Source organism: Sapajus apella, unplaced genomic scaffold (genome assembly GCF_009761245.1).
Source record: "Sapajus apella isolate SASKATOON/1434 unplaced genomic scaffold, GSC_monkey_1.0 scaffold17, whole genome shotgun sequence".
In the NCBI taxonomy this organism is placed as follows: domain Eukaryota; kingdom Metazoa; phylum Chordata; class Mammalia; order Primates; family Cebidae; genus Sapajus; species Sapajus apella.
The window spans coordinates 26,851,960-26,872,463 of record NW_022436957.1 but is presented as its reverse complement, the minus strand read 5'-3'; the positions used below and the strand labels follow the sequence as shown (position 1 = coordinate 26,872,463).

Below are 20,504 nucleotides of genomic sequence, written 5' to 3'. Positions count from 1 at the left end.
TTCATTTGTAGAATTGAAGAATTGATGGTACTAATTGAAGCAGTAGTTCATTTGTAGCTGCCAATGAGTTGACTGTAAAAAAATAAAAAAAAATCTCATCTTAACATTGTCGAGAGAAGAAATCCTTTGTGTTTGGCCTCGGTTTGATAAAAATTAGTCTTGGATACTATATACGGTAAGTGGATATTAAAATTAGGGTTATGAATTGTTGCTTTAGTGTTCTCAGCCTTAGAGACTCAAAGTATCTTATCAGAAAGGATACATTGCTTTAATTGTTCCTCATTATATAGAATGAGAGAACATCATTTCTCTCCTTTTCCTCCCAGGTGGCCGTGGAGGACCGAGTCAGGCAGCTGCATGAAGCCCACAGGGACTTTGGCCCAGCATCTCAACACTTTCTTTCCAGTAAGTCATTTTCAGCTTTTATCACTTAACTTCACTGCATCTTGATTAATAAGAATTAACAGTTGAAAAAAATAAAAAAGGAAAATTAAGTGATGAATTATAATCATCTCTGTCAGATACAGTAGAAGCATAAACCATCCTGAAATATAACGTGGTCGATGAATTCAGAAGGTTAGGAAGAGGAAGGCCAGTTAGGTCATTTTGTCCAGTCTTCAGCTAATGCATAATTGTTTCCTGCAACATATTCTCAAATGCTAACTTTATTCATATTTTTGAGTCTTTCTGAAAAATATGGACCACTTTTGCTCTGGAGCCATGCTAATATTCTCTGTATCGTTCCAATGTTAGAATATGGGTTGCTGAAGCAAACACATACATTTGGGTTTTCATTTCTACCCATCGGTTCAGTTAATAAAGCTAATAATTATGACATCATGTAATTATAACATCATCATTCAATATATGTTACTTTGATTCTATCATTCTTTATATCTAAATAATGAATTACATACTCCCTGCCTTTTGAAATGAATGACAGTTCTCAAAAGAAGGCATACAAATGGCCAACAGGGATGTGAAAAAAATGCTTGACATCGCTATTCACTGGGGAAATGCAAATCAAGACCACAAGACATATCATCTTACCCAGGTTAGAATGGCTATTATTCACAAGACAAAAATGACAGATTCTAGTGAGAATGTGGAGAAAGGGAACTCTTATACTGTTGGCAAAAATGTAACAGTAAATTAGTAACAGTATGAAGATTTCTCAAAAAACTATAAATAGAACTACCTTACCATCTGGCAATCCCACTACTGATTATCTAACCCAAAGCAAAGGAATGAATCGTTTATCAAAAGGATACCTGTACTTGCATGCTTATCACAGCACTGTTTACAATAGCAAAGATGTGAAATCAACCTAAGTGTACATCAACAGATGAACTAGATAAAGAATATGTGGTATCTATACACAATGGATACTACAAGAATGAAATCACGTCATTCACAGCAACATGGAGCTGGAGGTCATTATGTTAAGTGAAATAACCCTGGCACAAAAAGACAAATACCGCATGTTCTCACTCTTGCAGGAACTAAAAAAATTGATCTCATAAAAGTATAATAGAATGATGGATACTAGTGGCTGGGAAAGATGTATGGGTAGAAGAGGGAGATAAAGAGAGGTTGGTTAATGCATACAAACATACAGTTAGATAGAAGGAATAAGTTCTATCATTTGACAGCAGAATAGAGTGACTATGGTTAACAACAATGTGTTGTATATTTTAAAGTACCAAGAAGAAAGGGCTTGAATTGTTCCAAATACATAAAAATGACAAATACTCAAAGTGATGGATGCCTCAAATATCCTGACTTGATAATTGTACATTCTATGCCTGTAAAATATCACATTACCTTATAAATATGTAAAATATTATGTATCAGCCAGGCGTGGTGGCTCACACCTATAATCCCAGCACTTTGGGAGGCCGAGGTGGGTGGATGACGACGTCAAGAGATCAAGACCATCCTGGTCAACATAGTGAAACCCCGTCTCTACTAAAAATACAAAAATTACCTGGGCATGGTGGCACAGCCTGTAGTCCCAGCTACTCAGGGGGCTGAGGCAGGAGAATTGCTTGAACCCAGGAAGCGGAGGTTGTGGTGAGCCGAGATTGCTCCATTACACTCCAGCCTGCATAACAAGAGCAAAACTCCATCTCAATATATATATATATATATAATGTATCAAAAATAAATAAATAAATAAATACTCTGTCTCCAAGTTGAAACCTCAGCCTATGGGCATTTCCTTTCCCTCGCTATTTGTATCCTCCTTTTTTGGGGAGGTTGGGGGAAGGAGTCTTACTCTTTTCCCCAGGCAGGAGTGCCCTGGCATGATCTGGGCTCACTTCAATCTCTGCCTCCTGGGTTCAAACGATTCTCCTGCCTCAGCCTCCCGAGTAGCTGGGACTACAGGCATGCACCACCACGCCCAGATAATTTTTGTATTTTTTAGTAGAGACAGGGTTTAACCATGTTGACCAGGATGGTCTCAAATTCCTCACCTCAGGTGATCCACTCACTTTGGCTTCTGAAAGTATTGGGATTACATGTATCAGCCACCGCACCCAGCCTCGTATCCTCCTTTTGTCCTTGACTTGACTTCTACCGCTTCTTTTATTTACTGGTTTTACCATTTTAATAATTATATTTTTATAATTAATACTAAAAGAGAAATAGCCTTAGTTAACTGAAAGTTTAAGTATTAGAACTTCCTATTTATACAATAATACATATTAAATTGGCAAGCACCTGTTTTCCTCTGATTAATGTTATTTTATACCCCTTTTTCTTTTATTACAAAAGTGTATGTATTGAGTTTTTTGATATTTAAAAAGCCATACTTTACCACATGGAGTTAATATCTGTTAGCATTCTAATATATTTCCTTCTAGTCATATATGAGTATGTCTGAGGGTTTACCCGTCATTTTAAGGCAATTACTTTGTGCCTAGCAGTGTTACAAATTTTAACTAGTTTAATCCTTATAGCAATCCTTTAAGGTAAGTACCATTATTATACCCGTTTCAGTGATGAATAAATTGAGGCACATATTCATACAGCTAGTAGATGAGAGAGCCAGGATTCAAACCCAAGAAGTTGGCTCCAGAGTCTGTGTTTTTAACCATCACAGTGTAATTTTACTTAATTTATATTTTTTATGGAAAGGAAGTAATTATATATGATCATTCTTCTGCCATATTCTTTCCTTGCCATTGTCTGATCTTTTCCTTTCTTTTCCATTCTCCGTGAATTAATAAAAAGATCCACGGTCACAAATACTTTAAAGTATTTGATTAGATGCTTTCATGTGTTTCTTCAGTTGGCTGTTGTCTTTTTGAACAAAAATTCCTGGAAGGTGTTGGTCCTGTGTTTTTATTATACATTGATAATAGATTAAGAAGAAGTATCTATTTCCTGGACTGGCTCTAACTTTATTATCCACATCCGGTCTAGTTATTTGGACACAGTTTCACAATGCTTTGGAGTTGCTAAAAGAAAAAGGCGGGGCGGTAAAGCAGTTTATCTAAATGAATGGGATCGTGGCTTTTAGGAACCGCTCTAGAAAAATGATAAAGGCTGCAGACTTTGTGTTCTGTATTTTTCTAAATCTCTAGTCTACTAAACTTGCCTTGGTGACAGCCATTCTATTCAATTTAATTGAGATTAAATGTGATAACATACTCCTAAGTGACTCATAAACCATGAATAAAAAATAGTACTATTATGAATATTAATTATTCCTCAGACACCAGGAATATTCATTAATATTTTCTTCTCTCTGACTCACCCTCTGAATTCCCATGTCTTACCCATTAAAACCGATTCTCAGAAAGTGATATACTCATTTAACCCAGGTGATAGGTAAAGTTTAACATGTACTTCTCCTGGGTTATTTGCATTTTATTAAAGTGAAAATCCATAAGCCTGAGGTGGTAGAACATCAGTCATAAGCTCTGAGCTGTGAGGGAAGAACTTTGAGGAGCCAAGAAGAACATTCTCACACCTTTCAAACCATATCACATCAGTGCCCACTTCCAGAAAGGTCAGGTTTGTTAGACTCAGGCATTCATAAAGAGGCTGATCTACCTGCCTGAATGAAGCCAGCCCGGAAGTCATCAATCTCTTGGATACCCATGTGAAATATCAATATATGCTTAAAAGCTTTGCTTGCAGGTATAAAGAAAATACCAACTTGGTTTAAGGGATATTTAAGAAATAGGACGCTGAGACAAAAGACGGATTGTTTCTTTACATTGTCCTTTTTAAAATTACAAAGGTACTCTATACACATCAAGAAAAATTGGGATAGCACACAGTACAAACAAGAAAAGAAAAAATATCCACAATCCCATGACTCAGAGATAATCACTATCAGAAATTTGGTTTATATACTTTGTCTTTCTCCTGTGCGTGTGTGTGTGTGTGTGTGTGTGTGTGTGTGTGTGTGTGTGTGTGTGTGTCAAGGTTCTATCTTCTTTTCTATTTTATTTTTTAATTTGTTTTTTGAGACAGTGCGATTTTGGCTCACTGCAACCTCCCCTTCCTGGGTTCTAGCGAGTCTCATGACTCAGCCTTCTTCGGCTATTTTTTTGTATTTCTAGTAGAGATGGGGTTTCACTCTGTTGGCCATGCTGGTCTCAAACTTGTGGCCTCAAGTGATCTGCCCACTGCAGCCTCCCAAAATGCTGGGATTACAGGTGTGAGCCACTGCACCCAGCCTCTCTCTTTTTCTTTTAAACCAAGCATAGATGAAACATTACAGTTTTATGAGCTGCTTTTTTCCCTTCAAACTGTCTTTATAATACTTTTATGTGTTTAAATATTCTTCTACAGGGTAATTTTTCGTTTTTCTTTTTTCTAACTACAGGGTAATTTTTCTACTGACTGGCTAATCCTCTCTTCTGTGGCTGTACCAAATTTACCAACATAATTCTAAATTGCTCAATATTAAGAGTATTTCACAATTTTTACTATTATATCCAGCATTATGGCTAATATATTTTTTGGGGGGGGGAACAGAGTTTTGCTCTGTAGCCAGGCGCCAGGCAGTGTCGCGATCTTGGCTCACTGCAACCTCCACCTCCCAGGTTCAAGCAATTCTCCTGCCTCAGCCTCCCGAGTAGCTGGGACTACAGGCACGCACCACCACGCCCAGCTAATTTTTTTGTATTTTTAGTAGGTACGCGGTTTCACCATGTTGGCCAGGCTAATGTCTTTTTTATACCTTTACAAATATCTCAGATTCTTTCTACAGGATAAATGCCTAAAAGTGGAATAGTTGTGTTAAATAATGTTTACATTTGTAAGCCTTTTTATGTGTATTGCCAAAGTTACCTCTAGAAAATTGCACCAGAAATTGGGTGCACCATCCAAACCATATTTGAGCCAGGCGTGGTGTGGCTCATGCCTATAATCCCAATTCTTTGGGAAACTGAGGCAGGAGGATCACTTAAGCCCAGGAGGTCAAGGCTGCAGTGAACCATAATCACACCCCTGGACTCCAATCTGAGTGAAAGAGCAAGACCCTGACCCTAAATTAAAAAAAAAAAAATCACCGTATTTGAAGCAGGGTATCTCTGAAGTCACATATTTGCTACTATAAAAGCAGCTTCCCCCGACCAATGAATAAAAATATGTTTTATTTTTATTTATTTATTATTATTTTTTTTTTTGAGATGGAGTTTCGCTCTTGTTACCCAGGCTAGAGTGCAATGGCGCGATCTCAGCTCACCGCAACCTCCGCCTCCTGGGTTCAGGCAATTCTCCTGCCTCAGCCTCTGAGTAGCTGGGACTACAGGCACTTGCCACCATGCCCAGCTAATTTTTGTATTTTTAGTAGAGACGGGGTTTCACCATGTTGACCAGGATGGTCTCGATCTCTTGACCTCGTGATCTACCCTCCTCGGCCTCCCAAAGTGCTGGGATTATAGGCGTGAGCCACCGCGCCCAGCCTAAAAATATGTTTCAAATACTCCTCTAAGGTCATATTAAATGAATTTGAATTGATACTTTTTTTTAAGACAGGCCTGCATTGATACATGTTTAGTAATCTGCTTTCAGGCTACTATGAATAATAATAGGGTGGTTTCTAAAGCTTAGAAATTACAAAGAAAAGAAAAATAAGGACGAGCTACTAATTGCACCCTGCAACAAAAACATGCTTACTGTCTGTGTTTCTCTATCTTATTCTCTCTCTCTGTCTCTCTCTCTCTCTCTCTCTCTCTCTCTCTCTCACACACACACACACACACACACACACACACACACACACACACTCCCCTTTGGAAATTACATTACCAGATGTCTGTTTTTTATCAGAAGACAGAGGCAGCCTTTTACTAAAAAAAGGATTCACTGTTTCTTCCTGGTGGCCCAATCTCCACTTGTTAAAGAAATTGTTTCTTTTATCTTAGATCTGAGAGAAAATGAGAAGAGAAAAACATTGTGAAATATGACTCTTCTCCATTGATAGCCGCTAACTTGTCCTTACTTCTAGTTTTAATACGCTGTTACTCCTAATGGACTTCTAAAACTTAAACCAAGAAAAAACAGAAATTCTAATAATGTGACTTTAAATATATATATATATAAAACAGTAAAAGTATTATTTAAAAACATTTAAAATTATAAAAATTATATACTAATGCATAATTATATATATGCATTAGTATATTATACATATATATATATATATGTATAATTGGTAGGTCTACTGTCAGTCTCTTCATATGTCCTTGATTAAGAAAGTACTAAAGTATTCATTGGTTGGCATAGTAGTCTGAATATTGTCCTTTCCTTTTCAAGAGTTTAAAGATTTGCTGTGCGTAGTGTCTCTACACCTGTAATCCCAGCACTTTGGGAGGCTAAGGAAGGCAGATCACTTGAGGTCAGGAGTTCAAGACCAGCCTGGCCAACATAGTGAAATACTGTACTAAAAAATATAATAATTAGCCAGGCATGGTGGCACATGGCTGTAATCACAGCTACTCAGGAGGCTGAGGCAGGAGAATCACTTGAACCCGGGAGGTGGAGGTTGCAGTGAGCCAAGATCACACCACTACAGTCTTGCATTGATAGAGACTCTATCTCAAAAAAAAAAAAAACCAAAAACCAAAAAAAGAGTGTAAAGATTTTTCCTGACCATTATCTCAGTTCCCTGGTCTTTTCTTCTAAATTCTACTTCTCTCACCAAGAAAGATCACTATATATTTGGGTAAAGGGAGAAATCCTTCTATAACAGTAAAAAGAATCCATGGGTTTCTTAATATTTTACAAGTTCTGGAATTCTCTTAAAAGAATATTTTCTGAGTAGGGTTGTTTAAAACATTAATGTTCCATTAGACTTTGATAACTGTCCCTTGAAAAAATAGTACTGATCAATAAGATTGGAAAAATACTAGGTTTAAAAGATAAGCTAGTTTATTTCCTGTTGGAATTCCTGAGCCTTTATTATACACTGAGACTCTAAGGGGATAAGGAGTCTATGGTTTTCCAGTTTTAGGTGACTATGGAAGTCTTTTTCAGACATACCAATTAATTTCACACTAAATATGCTGTGGATCACAGTGAATCTTTACCTTAATGTGGTATTTGCCAAATGGCTTAATGACAAAAATTTTTTGCTAAAGCTTGTAAAAATGTGGTCCAATTAAAAAGAAAATGGGTATTTTTGAGGCAAAAGGGTCAACTCCCTCTCTTTACTGAAGTTCCCAGCCCCACTCCCACCCCAGGAGTCCTCTTGTGCTGTGGATTTCCTAACTGGAGATAAGCTTAGAAAGTATCTACACCAGTAGTTTCCAAACTCTGAAGCGCGGCTCATTAGCAAATCCTAAAATCAGTTTAATGACTTACAACTAACAATTTTTTACTGGAATGGAATGGAGTGAGACAGATTAGAAAATATCAGAGTGCATTACCCAAGCAAGGTTAAGGGTTGTTTTGTTTTGACAGTGGTTGATCTGTTAGATGTGTGTGTGTGTACGCTAGATCACAATGTAAAATGTTTTTCTTCTGTGGGTTGCAGTCAAAATAGTTTGAAAAACATTCAATCACTCCAGCCCTTCCATTATTTTACAGATAATACAATAGGTACATAATGATCAAATGACATAACCAAGGTCACAAAGATAGTTATAATAGATCTAGGACTGGAACCCAATTTCTGGACTCCCAACCCACACATCACACTGCCTTACCCATTAAGACAAATGCCCAGGGCAATAACTGTCTAGTCCATCTGCTATTGCCAATGATTATTCTCTCTTACATTCCTCTTAGTTTGGCCCATCCTAAGTTTATTTACAGAGCCTAATTTTTCCTCTCAGTACCTCTGGGCTAAAAGTTGCCTTATCAAAATGCTATCAATAATGGTTAAGAGTAAAAGCTGTCAAATCAAACTGACTGGGTTCAAATATTGGCTCAGACACTTTATGATTTATTCTTTATCTTTAGTCTTCATCTTTAAAATAGGGATAATAGTAACATATTTGGTCAATTGTGAGGCACTCTTTCCCACCCATGTTTTAACAGCTCTGAAATCACAATGCACCTTATGAGCAATGGGATATTGAATTCAGTGAAATGTGGTTGTATTATTTCATATGGTTACAGTGGAGATCAAAGAGTTAATCTTTTTAAAGCCCTTAGAACAGTGCCTGGAACATATTTAGTGCTATTCAAGTGTTTGCTATTAGCTTTAGCATTAGTGTCATTAATACTATCAGCTTGATAGTATAACTTAATGCATGCCTGTTAGAGTCAAACTAGTCATGAAAATTTCATTCATTCTCTTGCATTTAATTGTCAGTATAAGTAGTCTCTCTCTTTTCTGAAGATGATTTCCAAGGACCTAATCTGAAAGTCCAGTGTTTTGCACATTAGAACAGTTCAACAGTTGTTTGTGTAACTAATGAATAATGAATAATCAAAAGGATAGACCTTAATCTCTGTAACGTCAGGATGGTATTAGTCTTGTTGACAGTTATATTCTACAGTACCTAATGTGGTGCGTGGCACTTAGTAAATGTTCAGTAAATATTTACAGAATGAATTATGTCTTATACCCAAAAGAAGAAGAGGTAGATTCACTCTTGACATTGATAATACACAGTGGCATGAGATTTAGCATAGTGACTGTCACATAGTAGACACTCAATAAATAATGTGACCTTTTATGTTGCTTCTCAGCAAAGACTAATAGCATTCATAACTTTATATGGTCATTTTTATCAAAGTCTACTGTACCATGTAATATATTAAGGGAAAAGGCTGACTTCAAAATTACAGCATGATCACAACTGTATTAGAAAATAAAATAAAAATAACAGAAATGTACATATAAATATGAAAACTAAAAGAACTCCAAAAGGCAAACAGTTATTGCATCGTTTCTTTCTTTTTACTTTTGCAAATTTTTTGGTAATAGCATGTATTACTTTTGTAATAGAAAAAAACAATAAAGGTAACATTTTATACTGTAGCTTTTAACCAGTGACCTCTTGCAGTGGCAATGGAACTCTGAAAGACAAATTTCCTTTTTACTATTTATTCTGAATTTAAAAGCTGTTTCACGGAGTGACCTTCTTGTTCTCAGATTATGAGACACTGTAAAAAGAAAGAACTGATCAATTATTTCTTGCAGGTTTTACAATCTTAACTGCCTTAATCATATCCCTGGTTAAGTCTTTTCCTTTCTTGTCAAAGTGACTCAAGCTTTTATAGTCTCTCCTTGATACATAGGGCCTAGCAGTTTGTTTCCATCTTGAGAGTTGCTAAGCTTTCATCCTGGACATTCCCCACTGTACACACACTTAATTAAAAAAATAGGGGAAACCTTTGAGCACATCTAATAATCGCTGACATTTTACTTAACAGACCTCCAACTATGCTACCAGTGTCCTCAGGGGATGGATAATTTGAAATATGAGTGGACCAATAATTTAAAGCTTCAGATTGGCTTAAGTAAGCCATCTTGAAGCTGGGCATGGTAGCTCACACCTGTAATCCCAGCATTTTGGGAGGCCAAGGTGGGCAGATCACCTGAGGTCAGGAGTTCGAGACCAGCCTGACTAACAGGATGGTCTTTTAGATGGAAAAACCCCATCTCTACTAAAAATACAAAATGTGCTGGGCATGGAGGTGTGCACCTGTAATCCCAGCTACTCAGGAGGCTGAGGCGGCAGAATCACTTGAATCCAGGAGGTAGAGATTGCAGTGAGTCAAGATCGTACCATTGTACTCCAGCCTGGGCAACAAAAGTGAAACTCTGTCTCAAAAAAGTAAAATAAAAAAATAAGCCATCATGATAAAAGTCAGAAAGAATCTTGCAGGTTCAATGTAAGATAATTTGCAGTCTAAAATTCTCTTTCAAGTAAATCTCAGGGTGAAATGATTTGGGCCAGTTTCTTCAGCAGTCACATGTTATCTCAAGTGTTAGGAATTTGGGACAAATGCCATGTGACCTACCAGTGATGCTGATAATGCCTCTATAAATTCAAAGACAGCCTTTCCAATGCCCACAAAAAGCAGCTACAGCAGTAATAATTATATTCGCTCCTTAAAATATATTGTCATGGCCCTTTTCTCCTTTAGCTCAAATTTATACTCTCCAATAAGCTCTCAGATTTATTTGCTTTACAGTATCATTAGCAACCAGATTTTGTATTGTTGGCCCTATATATCCCATCAATTTGAACACATGAGGAAACAGAAAATTTCTGTTTCTGCTACAGGAATTTCTGTGTTGGGGCTGGCTTGCAATGGCTCAAGAGAGCCAATTGTAAACTATACAGGAATTGTGAGCTAGTTATTAAGCCTACCTTTGGTAGCTTGAAATCAGGCATAGTGAGAAGAGTTACTCCATTGAAATTGGCAAATACTACAAATTGGGGCACCTTTTTTTTTTTGGCATAGATGTCTCATTAGAAATGACTAATTTATCTGTGTAATTTGGATCATGCAAGTCCCTGGATGCAAAGAATCTTCTTAAACTTAGCAGGAAGGATCCAAATATTTATCTGCCCTATAGAGGGACCACTCATCCTGGTTTGTCTGGGACTTACCTGGTTTTAGCACTGAAATCCCCATATTCCAGGAAATCTCTGTAGCCCCAGGGAAACCAGGATATTTGTTCACCCTAGCCTTACATAAAATCCCTAGAAATAGAGCCCTATTTACATAAAGGGGCCTTTTTTTTTTTTTTTTTTTTTTTTGAGACAGAGTTTTGCTCTTGTTGCCCAGGCTGGAGTGCAATGGAGCAATCTCGGCTCACCACAACCTTCACCTCCTGTGTTCAAGCAATTCTCCTGCCTCAGCCTCCAGAGTAGCTTGGATTACAGACATATGCCACCATGCCCAGCTAATTTTGTATTTTTAGTAGAGACAGGGTTTCTCCATGTTGGTCAAGCTGGTTTCAAACTCCCGACTGCAGGTAATCCGCCCGCCTTGGCCTCCCAAGGTGCTGAGATTACAGGCATGAGCCACCACGCCCAGACAGATGGGGCTTCTTGTTCAGGTGAAAGGGAGTGAGGAAAGCAGGATAAAGTAAGGAGGATGCTGGTCAATGACTAACATGAGAAGGAAGAGGCTCACTTCAGCCTGATCCCACAAGGAGTTCTGGAGAACAGCTTGTCCCCACCTTGAGGTAAGGGGGCTGGGCTTTTATTTTCCCATGCCAGTTAGTCATTGGCTGTGGATTTCTGGGGAGTAGGAGATAGCAAAACAGTTCCCATTTGACCAAGGGAGGATTTCTGGTGAAACAGGCAATGAGGCCTTAGCAACCAACACACTCACAACAACAGTGGCTGGGTGAACCAGCTCAGTAAAAGGGATCTGGGTGGAACACCAATAGTATTAACCTCTCCTAGGCTTTATGAAGCTGCTATTATACCCCATGCATAACCTGGCTTTAGAGCTGAATGGGCGCATTTAGGTGGATCACTAACCACCACTCCTTCATCGTGTACTTACATGGGAATTAGCCTGGTGGCATGGAAGAGATGAGACAAATGTGTTTCTTTCTTATTTCATCTTCCTCATTGTGACAAATTCTTCTGGGCCTCAGAGGACCTAGTGCAAAGAAACCAGCACCAGAGTTCTGAATCAGTTTTATAGCATGGGCACTATTTTAGTGGAATGCTGGCTCTGAAAGGTGTATTTTTATACTACCCAGAAAATGAAGGCATTTTTGAGTTTGGCCCGGGGTAGCATTTTGTCATTTGTCCAGAATACAAAGCTTTGCACAACAGAAATGGTGGGATCACATCCCTGTGGGCAGAAATCACTACTTTCGTTTTTCCATTTGGGTATTTTCCATTTTCAGAACACAACCAGTTTGGGATTACAAAGTACTTTCTGGTGAGAACTTTGAAAGTAAGGACAAAAGGCATTTTGTTCTTTTGTAGACTTACATAAACTGTTCCTGGTTTAAAAACCATTCTAGATTTTTAAATAGACTTTCAGGTATCTGCAATAAAAATCATCTTGATTTCAGTCTACTGCAGGTGCTGCTCTGTTATGTGCTATATCTCCTTAAAGCTGTAAGGGACAGGGATAGGCCTAGGTGATAATGAACATTCTCAGGAAGCAGAGAAGCATAAAGAATAATGTGGGATGGGCACGGTGGTTCATGCCTGTAATATCAGCACTTTGTGAGGCTGAGGCAGGCAGATCACGAGGTAAGGAGTTTGAGACCAGCCTGGCCAACATGATGAAACCCTGTCTCTACTAAAGATACAAAACATTAGCCAGGCATGGTAGTGCATACCTGTAATGCCAGCTACTTGGGAGGCTGAAGCAGGAGAATTGCTTGAACCCAGGAGGCGGAGATTGCAGTGAGCCGAGATCGCACCATTGCACCCCAGCCTGGGCCTCAGGGTGAGACTCTGTCTCCGCAAAAAAAAAGAATAGCATAGAACAACAGACACCATGAAACACGTGTTTGCTTCTTTCTGTATATGCATTTGCTGCCATAGACTTCAAATTATTATAGTATCATAGCTTCTCTCTTCTCTCCACCTAACACCTTCTACTTAAGTTTCTGCTTCCTTATGACTTCCATTTTCTTCCTTTGTTATCTGACTTTTTAAACTTCCCCACCCATCTTTCATCTCTGTTTATCTCTGTGTATTACAATCAAGCTCTCCACAAAAAAGCATCTGATTGAATTATTTATTTTCCATCTAAGGGTAATGCCACCTCACAGGCCACAGACCAGACTGTAAACCAGGCTTTCTTGACCTGGGCACTACTGACATTTGGGGCCAGATAATTAGTGGAATGCTGGCTCTGCAAGATGTATTTTTACACTACCCAGAAAATGAAGGCATTTGTTTGGCCTGGGGTAGCATTTTGTAATCTGTCCTAGAATACAAAGCTTTGCACAACAGAAATGGTGGGATCACATCCCTGTGGGCAAAATTTGTGGTGGGCTGTCCTGTGTGTTATCCCTGGCAACATCCCTGGCCTCTACTCACAACATGCCAGTAGCACTCCCCTTCCTTGGTTGTGACAACCAAAAATGTCTCCAGACATTGTCTATCAGATATCTCCCGGAGGGTGATATTGCCCCTTGTTGAGAATCACTCCTTTATACCATTGCCTGGACAACCTGTGGTAATGAAAGTCATGTGGAATGCTAAATAGAGTGATCTATGCCTGAGGAAGCATTTCAAATTGCTTTTCTGCATCCTTAGAGACCCTTTAGTTTCTCAATGAAAGGGAGTATCCTCAGCAGACAATCTTCAGGAATTGCCTCAGCTGCCTCACCCAAGATCACACATCTTCTATGGGCAGCTTTTGCTGATGAGTGGAGAATACTAACTTGGACATATTGGCCCAACTCAGGAGGACACTAACATTCTAGCTCAAGAGCTCCCATGTGGCTGAATGAGACTATCACTGGGTCTAAATTCAAGCTTGACTCCTCCCTATTTCCATTCCTGCTTATTTCACTTCCCTTCCACAGTTGTCTGCTCCAAGAGCACACTTTACTAAATATTCTGCTCTCTAACTTTTGCCTTCGAATTGGCTTCCTGGCGGAAGTCTGTGAGGGGGGCAATGAAATTGACAGTCATTCAGAAGCATCTGAGAAAAAGATATTGTAATAGGCCCATAACAGTCACTGTGTAATTTGATTTACTCTTGCTTCCATAATGAGGTTGATGATTTTGTCCGGGGTGAGTAGTGATTATTATTAGTTAAGGTGTCCAACCTCATCATCTCCATTAATAGATAAGGACTTTGGGTACAGCATAAAATTATGTCAATCTCTTGCCTTAGACCTTAAGATCAGCAGCATACACGCCCACAACAGGCAAGAGTTAGAACATAAGATAGTCAATAACATAGATCTTAAAAGGTAATGTGAGCACTTTAAAGGCATAGGACATGCATTACTCTTTTATTAAAAATAATTTTGTATGTAACACAACATCATGCATATTAGATGCAGAATATGCCTTGATTGAACAAATAACTGGGCACTTAAAAGATTGTTCACAGTCTAATATAATGGGAAAGAACTTAGTCAAGTGCTTAGTGTAATGTCCTGCAAGAGTTAATGTGCTTCACTTTATTTTCAGTCAGTTAAGAATTGATTCACTTTGTTACTCAACAAATGTCTATTGAATGACCAAAATAAATCAAACTCTGATCTAGAAACTGGGGAAACAGCAATCAATAAAACAAAGTGTATTTATCATGGAGCTTAAATTTTAACAAGAGAAGATGGACAATCAGATCAGGATAAGTTTGATTTTTTTAAAAAAGAATAAAGCAGGATAAAGAGGCTAGAGGATGGGAGACGGGAACCCTTTAAGTGGAGTGGTCAGGAATGGTGACATTTGTGTAGAGATGTGAGGAAGTATACCAGTCAGATACTGGGGGACAAAATGTCCCAGGTGGAGGATACAGTAAAAGTAAAGGATCCAAGATGGAGCATGCTTAGAGAGTTTGAGAAATATGAATAGCAAGAAAGCCAATATGACTGAAGCCAAGGAAGAAAGATGGTGAATGATAGGAGTGAGTGACCAAGGGCCAGATGAGGAAGGGTCTTATCAACAATGATTGGCTATCATTAAAAGCCTTTGGAATATATGCTTTGTGAAAAGGGAAGCCTTAGAATTCTGAGCTAAGAAGTGACATGGTACCTGTAGCATTGTAACTTACTAAGCCTATAGTATTCATTCATTCATTCATTAACAGATACTAGTCACTGAAATATGAAGATTAAAAAGAGAGAATTATTGCCTTGGGACATTTAAATACTAATCACAAAAGACAGACCTATAAAAAATGACCTCCTATAGTGGTAGTAAATAGTAGGTACTATAGGAGCGGAATGGAAGGAGGAATTCATTCCACAGTGAGGGAAAGGAGATGTTCTGCCTAGGTGAGTATTAATGCATATTGCCCCTGAGGCTACATGCAAATCCAAAGTAGAGGGTATATATTCCTTCTGATAGGAACTTAGCAAAGAATGTTTATAATTGCTTGGTCCCTGATCTCACTTAGCAAGAGTCACAAGATACATTCAGTGATGAAAAATCTGTTTCTCCCTTCTACTTAGCCATTCTGATAAGATGAATATCTTGGGCTGGGCACGGGGGCTCACACCTGTAATCCCAACACTTTGGGAGGTCAAGGCAGGTGGATCACTTGAGGCCAGGAATTCAAGACCAGCCTGACCAACTTGGTGAAACCCCGTCTCTACTAAAAAAATACAAAAATTAGCTGGGCATGGTATGGAGTGCCTGTACTCCCAGCTACTTAGGAGGCTGAGGCAGGAGAATCACTTGAACCTGGGAGGCATAGGTTGAAGTGAACCAAGATCATACCATTGCACTCCAGCCTGGGTGACAGAGTAAGACTCCTTCTCAAAAAAAAAAAAAAAAAAAAAAAGAGAGATAAATATCTCCCTTTCCAGTTTCACATATAGTCTCCTTGTAGCCCTTTTGTTCAGAAAAGGGATTTCTTATGTATGTATAATGAATATAAATATAGGTTTTAGAGACCGCTAGTGTTTTAATAAGTTAGAAATAGGCAGACGAGAGAGAATAATTGAAGGATTAGTCAACATGAGGGCAATTTGGGAAAGAAAAAGTCTGAGCAGGAAATATCTGTGAAAAAAAATTAGAAGAGGAATGGAATGAAATGAACTCATTTATGGTGTGAGCTAGGGACAGAGGGATTTATTCTCAAGAGGTGAAAAGTGAAGGAGCTCATGTTATAGAATTTGACCTAGACCAGCTATCAAGGGGAAGAAACTAATTCAAAAGACTTGGTCCAGAAGGTCTGGAGCAGATACATCTATTAGAGGAAGAGAAAAGTTTCAAGATGCATCTTCAGTTATTCCTGGAACCCAACACAAAAGCTCATGACAATCTTGTTATCTTCAGGGAAAAAGGGGGCAGCAAGGCTTATATCTTCTTTTGTATGTGATTTTTTTATTATACTTTAAGATCTGGGGTACATATGCAGATTGTGCAGGTTTGCTACATAGGCAAACACATGCCATGGTGGTTTGCTGTATCCATTCCCCCCATCATCTACATTAGGTATTTCTCCTAATGTTATCCCTCCCCAATCCCCCCATCCCCTGCTATCCCTCCCCTAGTCCCCCCAACCCCCAGGCATCCTCTGGTGTGTGATGTTCCCCTCCCTGTGTCCAAGTGTTCTTATGGTTCAACACCCAAGGCTTATATCTTAAACAAGACAGGACATAACTTCAGGTCAGAGAATTCCATTAACATAAATCAGAACCAACAATCAAAATTAAAGCAAAAATGTTGTGTTTTAATTATTTTTTAAAATGTTTAGTTGTTTTGAATTATGAAGTAATGCTAATCCAGTATATAATGATAAAACACAGTTGATTTTCATAGTAAACATGAGCATCAGAATGCCAAGAGGAAAATTTGTCTCCATTTATGTTTCATTACTCTGAGGACTGCATAACATTTTTTGAAGAGTCAGAAAATGGCTAGAAAAAGAGGAAGAGAGATTATTTCCTTAACTAGTTCCCTGGTCCCTTACTTTGGTAGTTAACAGTTTAACTCTAGAACCATAGAGAGTCTCTCTCATTTTCCTGGTTACACTAGGATTCCTCACATTGGCAGTAAGTTAGTGAATGAGATAAATATCCTGATAACTCATTACATGAATGATGAAAATAATAACAAGTGTAGGCATTGGAATTTTTAAAAAGTATTGAGCACTCTGTGCTCTTAACACAGAGGGAGCATTTTGCATGGATTAACCTGTTTCATCCTCACACCAATGCTGTAAAATAAGGACTATTATGTCTCCATTTCACAGAAAAGGAAACTGAGACTAGAACAACTTACTAACATATTCAAGTTCATAACTGTAACTATTATGGATTATGAGCCTTAGAAAAGGAGTTCCAGACAGCAGTGAATAGCAACCCTCCAGTCTCAACTGCACAGACCAAAGAGCATGATAATCCCTATTAATCTTTGGATGTTAGTAGAGGAAGTGGCATTAAATGGGAGAGACTGGCTGGAGGGTACTTTCTATTCTTTTTAATCTCTGGGACACTGTTTCCCCTTCTCTTTCTACTCCTCTCTCTATCAGCTGTATCCACAATAATGCTACAATATAACTACTACACAAGAATACAGAGCTTCTGTTCTCATGCTTATGGGCCAATAGGTCAACTGCAGTTCAGGTGTTCTGGATAAAGCTTGACTGGAGAGCTCCACTTCATACTGTAATATGCCTGGGTTTGCCTCTAGGCTGTGAGTTCAGTTTGGTTGGTCTCTAAATGTGTTGGATTGTGAGGCCCAGACTAAAGGATCAGAAGCAACCTGGGGCATGTTCTCATGGCAGATTGCCAGTGCGACAAGCCTCTGTTCACATCATGTCTGCTAAAGCAAATCACATGTTCGAGCCAAGGTCAAGGGGCTGGGAAGCACACTGTGCTCACCATGAGGCCATGGCTAAGGTATACATGTTTAATTCTTTCACAATTGAGTGAAAAAGGGGACCAACATTCAATCTCTCCTGTACTCTTTTTGCTTTAATTGCTGCCATAGCTTTAGTTCTTTCTCTTCTCGCTTTCTAATGGATGTACATCCCATCTATAGTCATTTGGTTTTTAATATCTGAGTTGCTCCTTACTGTCTCAGGTTTCAAATTTTACTTTCCTTGAAATTTCCCTGGTGCCTAATACAATACCTTTCACACAGAGAGCATTCAGCAAATGGTGTTGACTGCCTGCCGTCTTTTAAAAGCACATCTGCAGAGACAGTCAAGGCACCTGGCAATACTGCACTGACTTGTTAGGAACCTGACTTAACCCAGATAGTCCAAAGACTGAACCCCCATTACCTGGAGGAAAGTTCTCTGGTAATGCAGACAGCCAATTATGTTTGAATTTACTCAAAAAAAATGAGCATGAATTAGTCATGGCTCTATTTATGTAGGTACCTGTCTTCCTATATCTGACCTTAGGAGGCTTGATTGCTTTCTTACTGTTCTAATAATCACCATGAGGTTCTTGAAGTTTTCTTTCTTTTCTTTTTTTTGTTTTTGTTTTTGTTTTTGTTTTGTTTTTGGAGACAGAGTCTTGCACTGTTGCCCAGGCTGGAGTGCAATGGCGCAATCTCCATTCACTGCAACCTCTGTCTCTCGGATTCAAGCGATTCTCCTGCCTTAGCCTGCCAAGTAGCTGGGATTACAGGTGCCTGCCACCACGCCGAGATACTTTTTTGTATTTTTAGTAGAGACAGGGTTTCACTATGTTGGCCAGGCTGGTCTTGAACTCCTGACCTCATGATCCACCCGCCTTGGCCTCCCAAAGTGCTGGGATTACAGGCATGAGCCACCACGCCCAGCTGGTTCTTGAAGTTTTCTATTAAGTCAGTTTGAAGGAGCTTTTATTCCATGAGTAATGCCACCCAACTTTGGTTATTAGACTTTGTAGGACTGTGCAGCCAGCAGCCCTGGATATTAGATATAGTTTTATCTCCTCAACTCAGTCACCTTGCCAAGTATTTTAGTATGAACTCTTGACTTCCCAGATCAAATGTGAGCCTGATACTCTAAATGACTTGGCAATCTACTAACAAGTCCCATGGTGTGGTATTCTGTTCACCATGTGCAATGGTCTCAGAGCTCAGCATTATCTATCTGACAGCTCATATAATATTTACAGGTTGTTATTCGTGAAGAATTTTAGTTAGCCATAAAGATTTTCACAGCTATGGCAGACATTAGAGGTCTCATTCATCACTCTTGTGACCTTCCTCTCTGGGATGTAGCCCATCTGTCTCTGCTGTTGAAATCTTTATGGAAAATCTGCCCATCTTTGAAAGTTTAGTAAGTGATCTTAAAGTTTTCATTGAATCTTTACTTTTGATATATGATATAGACATATAAAGCACTATCCTTATTTTAATTTAACGTTTTGAAATGTGTTAAATTTAACTTGGCCTTTCATTTAAATGACAGAAAACTTACTCTTGCTACAGGAACTATATGCGTCACATCAAAATAAAATAGAAATCATACAGAAAGAAATTGGAATGGGAAAAATTACACATACATTACGTATACATTCAACATTAACAACTACATGAAAGCTTAAATACTATATTATAACCATGATTATGACTTTAGGAAATGAAAAAGGTGGAAATACATTTTGCATATAATTTAACACTGTAAAGGAGACCCTAGGCAAATTCAATAATGAAATGAACTGAATAGGCTGGGTTACAGAGCACAAGAGAGGTATGACCAACAACCACCTGTCCCCGCTTTTCATTTACATTTTCCTCTTTTTATCCACAGCTTCTCAAGTGCTTGCTTCCCCTTTGTCTACTCACTCCTTCAAGCTTTGTGATCACTATTGTGAAACTGCCCTTGTGAGGTCACCAGTGATCATGGGCTCAAATACATCTTCCTCTTCTACGCCCTTACTCCATCAGGCTCTAACATGGTTTATACTTCACCAGCTAGGCTGATGTGTTTCACCCCACTTTATTCTAGTTTCTGTAATATTTTTCTTTGACAGCAATTGTATTGCCACCACTATTTGGGGGCATTTGCCTGTGTGCATTCCCTTTTGTTTTCCTCCACCGTACCCATTCTTTTCTTTATACTTTTGTAGTTTTCTTGGGGTATAATTGATATGCAAAAACATGCATATTTAATGTGTGTAATTTGGTAAGTTTGGACATATGTATACACCCAAGATACTATTGCCACAATCAAACTAAAGATAATTAACATATCCCACCTACAAAGGTTTTGTGTCCCTTTTCTTTTGTGTATGTGTCTGTGCATGGCAAGAACACAACATGAGATGTACCCTCTTAAATTCCTTAAGTGTGCAACACAGTATCGTTAGCTATAGACACTATGTTGTACAGGAGACGTCTAGAACTTATTCATCTTGCTAACTGAAACTTTATACCCATTGAATAACAATTTCTCATTTCCCCTGCACTGTCTTCTGGCAACCACTTTTCTATTTGCTGCTTCTATAAGGTTGACTATTTCACACA

General features: G+C 38.6%; 1 protein-coding gene and 1 non-coding gene across 15 annotated transcripts in view; one reads left to right on the top strand and one right to left on the bottom strand.

Annotated features, from left to right (window-relative positions):
* Positions 1-20,504, top strand: part of DMD (dystrophin) — a 2,282,798-nt gene that overhangs the window by 2,030,296 nt on the left and 231,998 nt on the right. For all 14 annotated transcript variants that reach the window (XM_032285804.1, XM_032285805.1, XM_032285797.1 and 11 more), the window contains one exon: positions 327-405. In XM_032285804.1, the coding sequence (XP_032141695.1) occupies positions 327-405 (79 nt within the window). The remainder of the gene's footprint in view (positions 1-326; positions 406-20,504) is intronic.
* On the bottom strand, positions 671-777 carry LOC116556845. Its single transcript, XR_004271191.1, has one exon. It is a non-coding gene; the product is annotated as a U6 spliceosomal RNA (small nuclear RNA).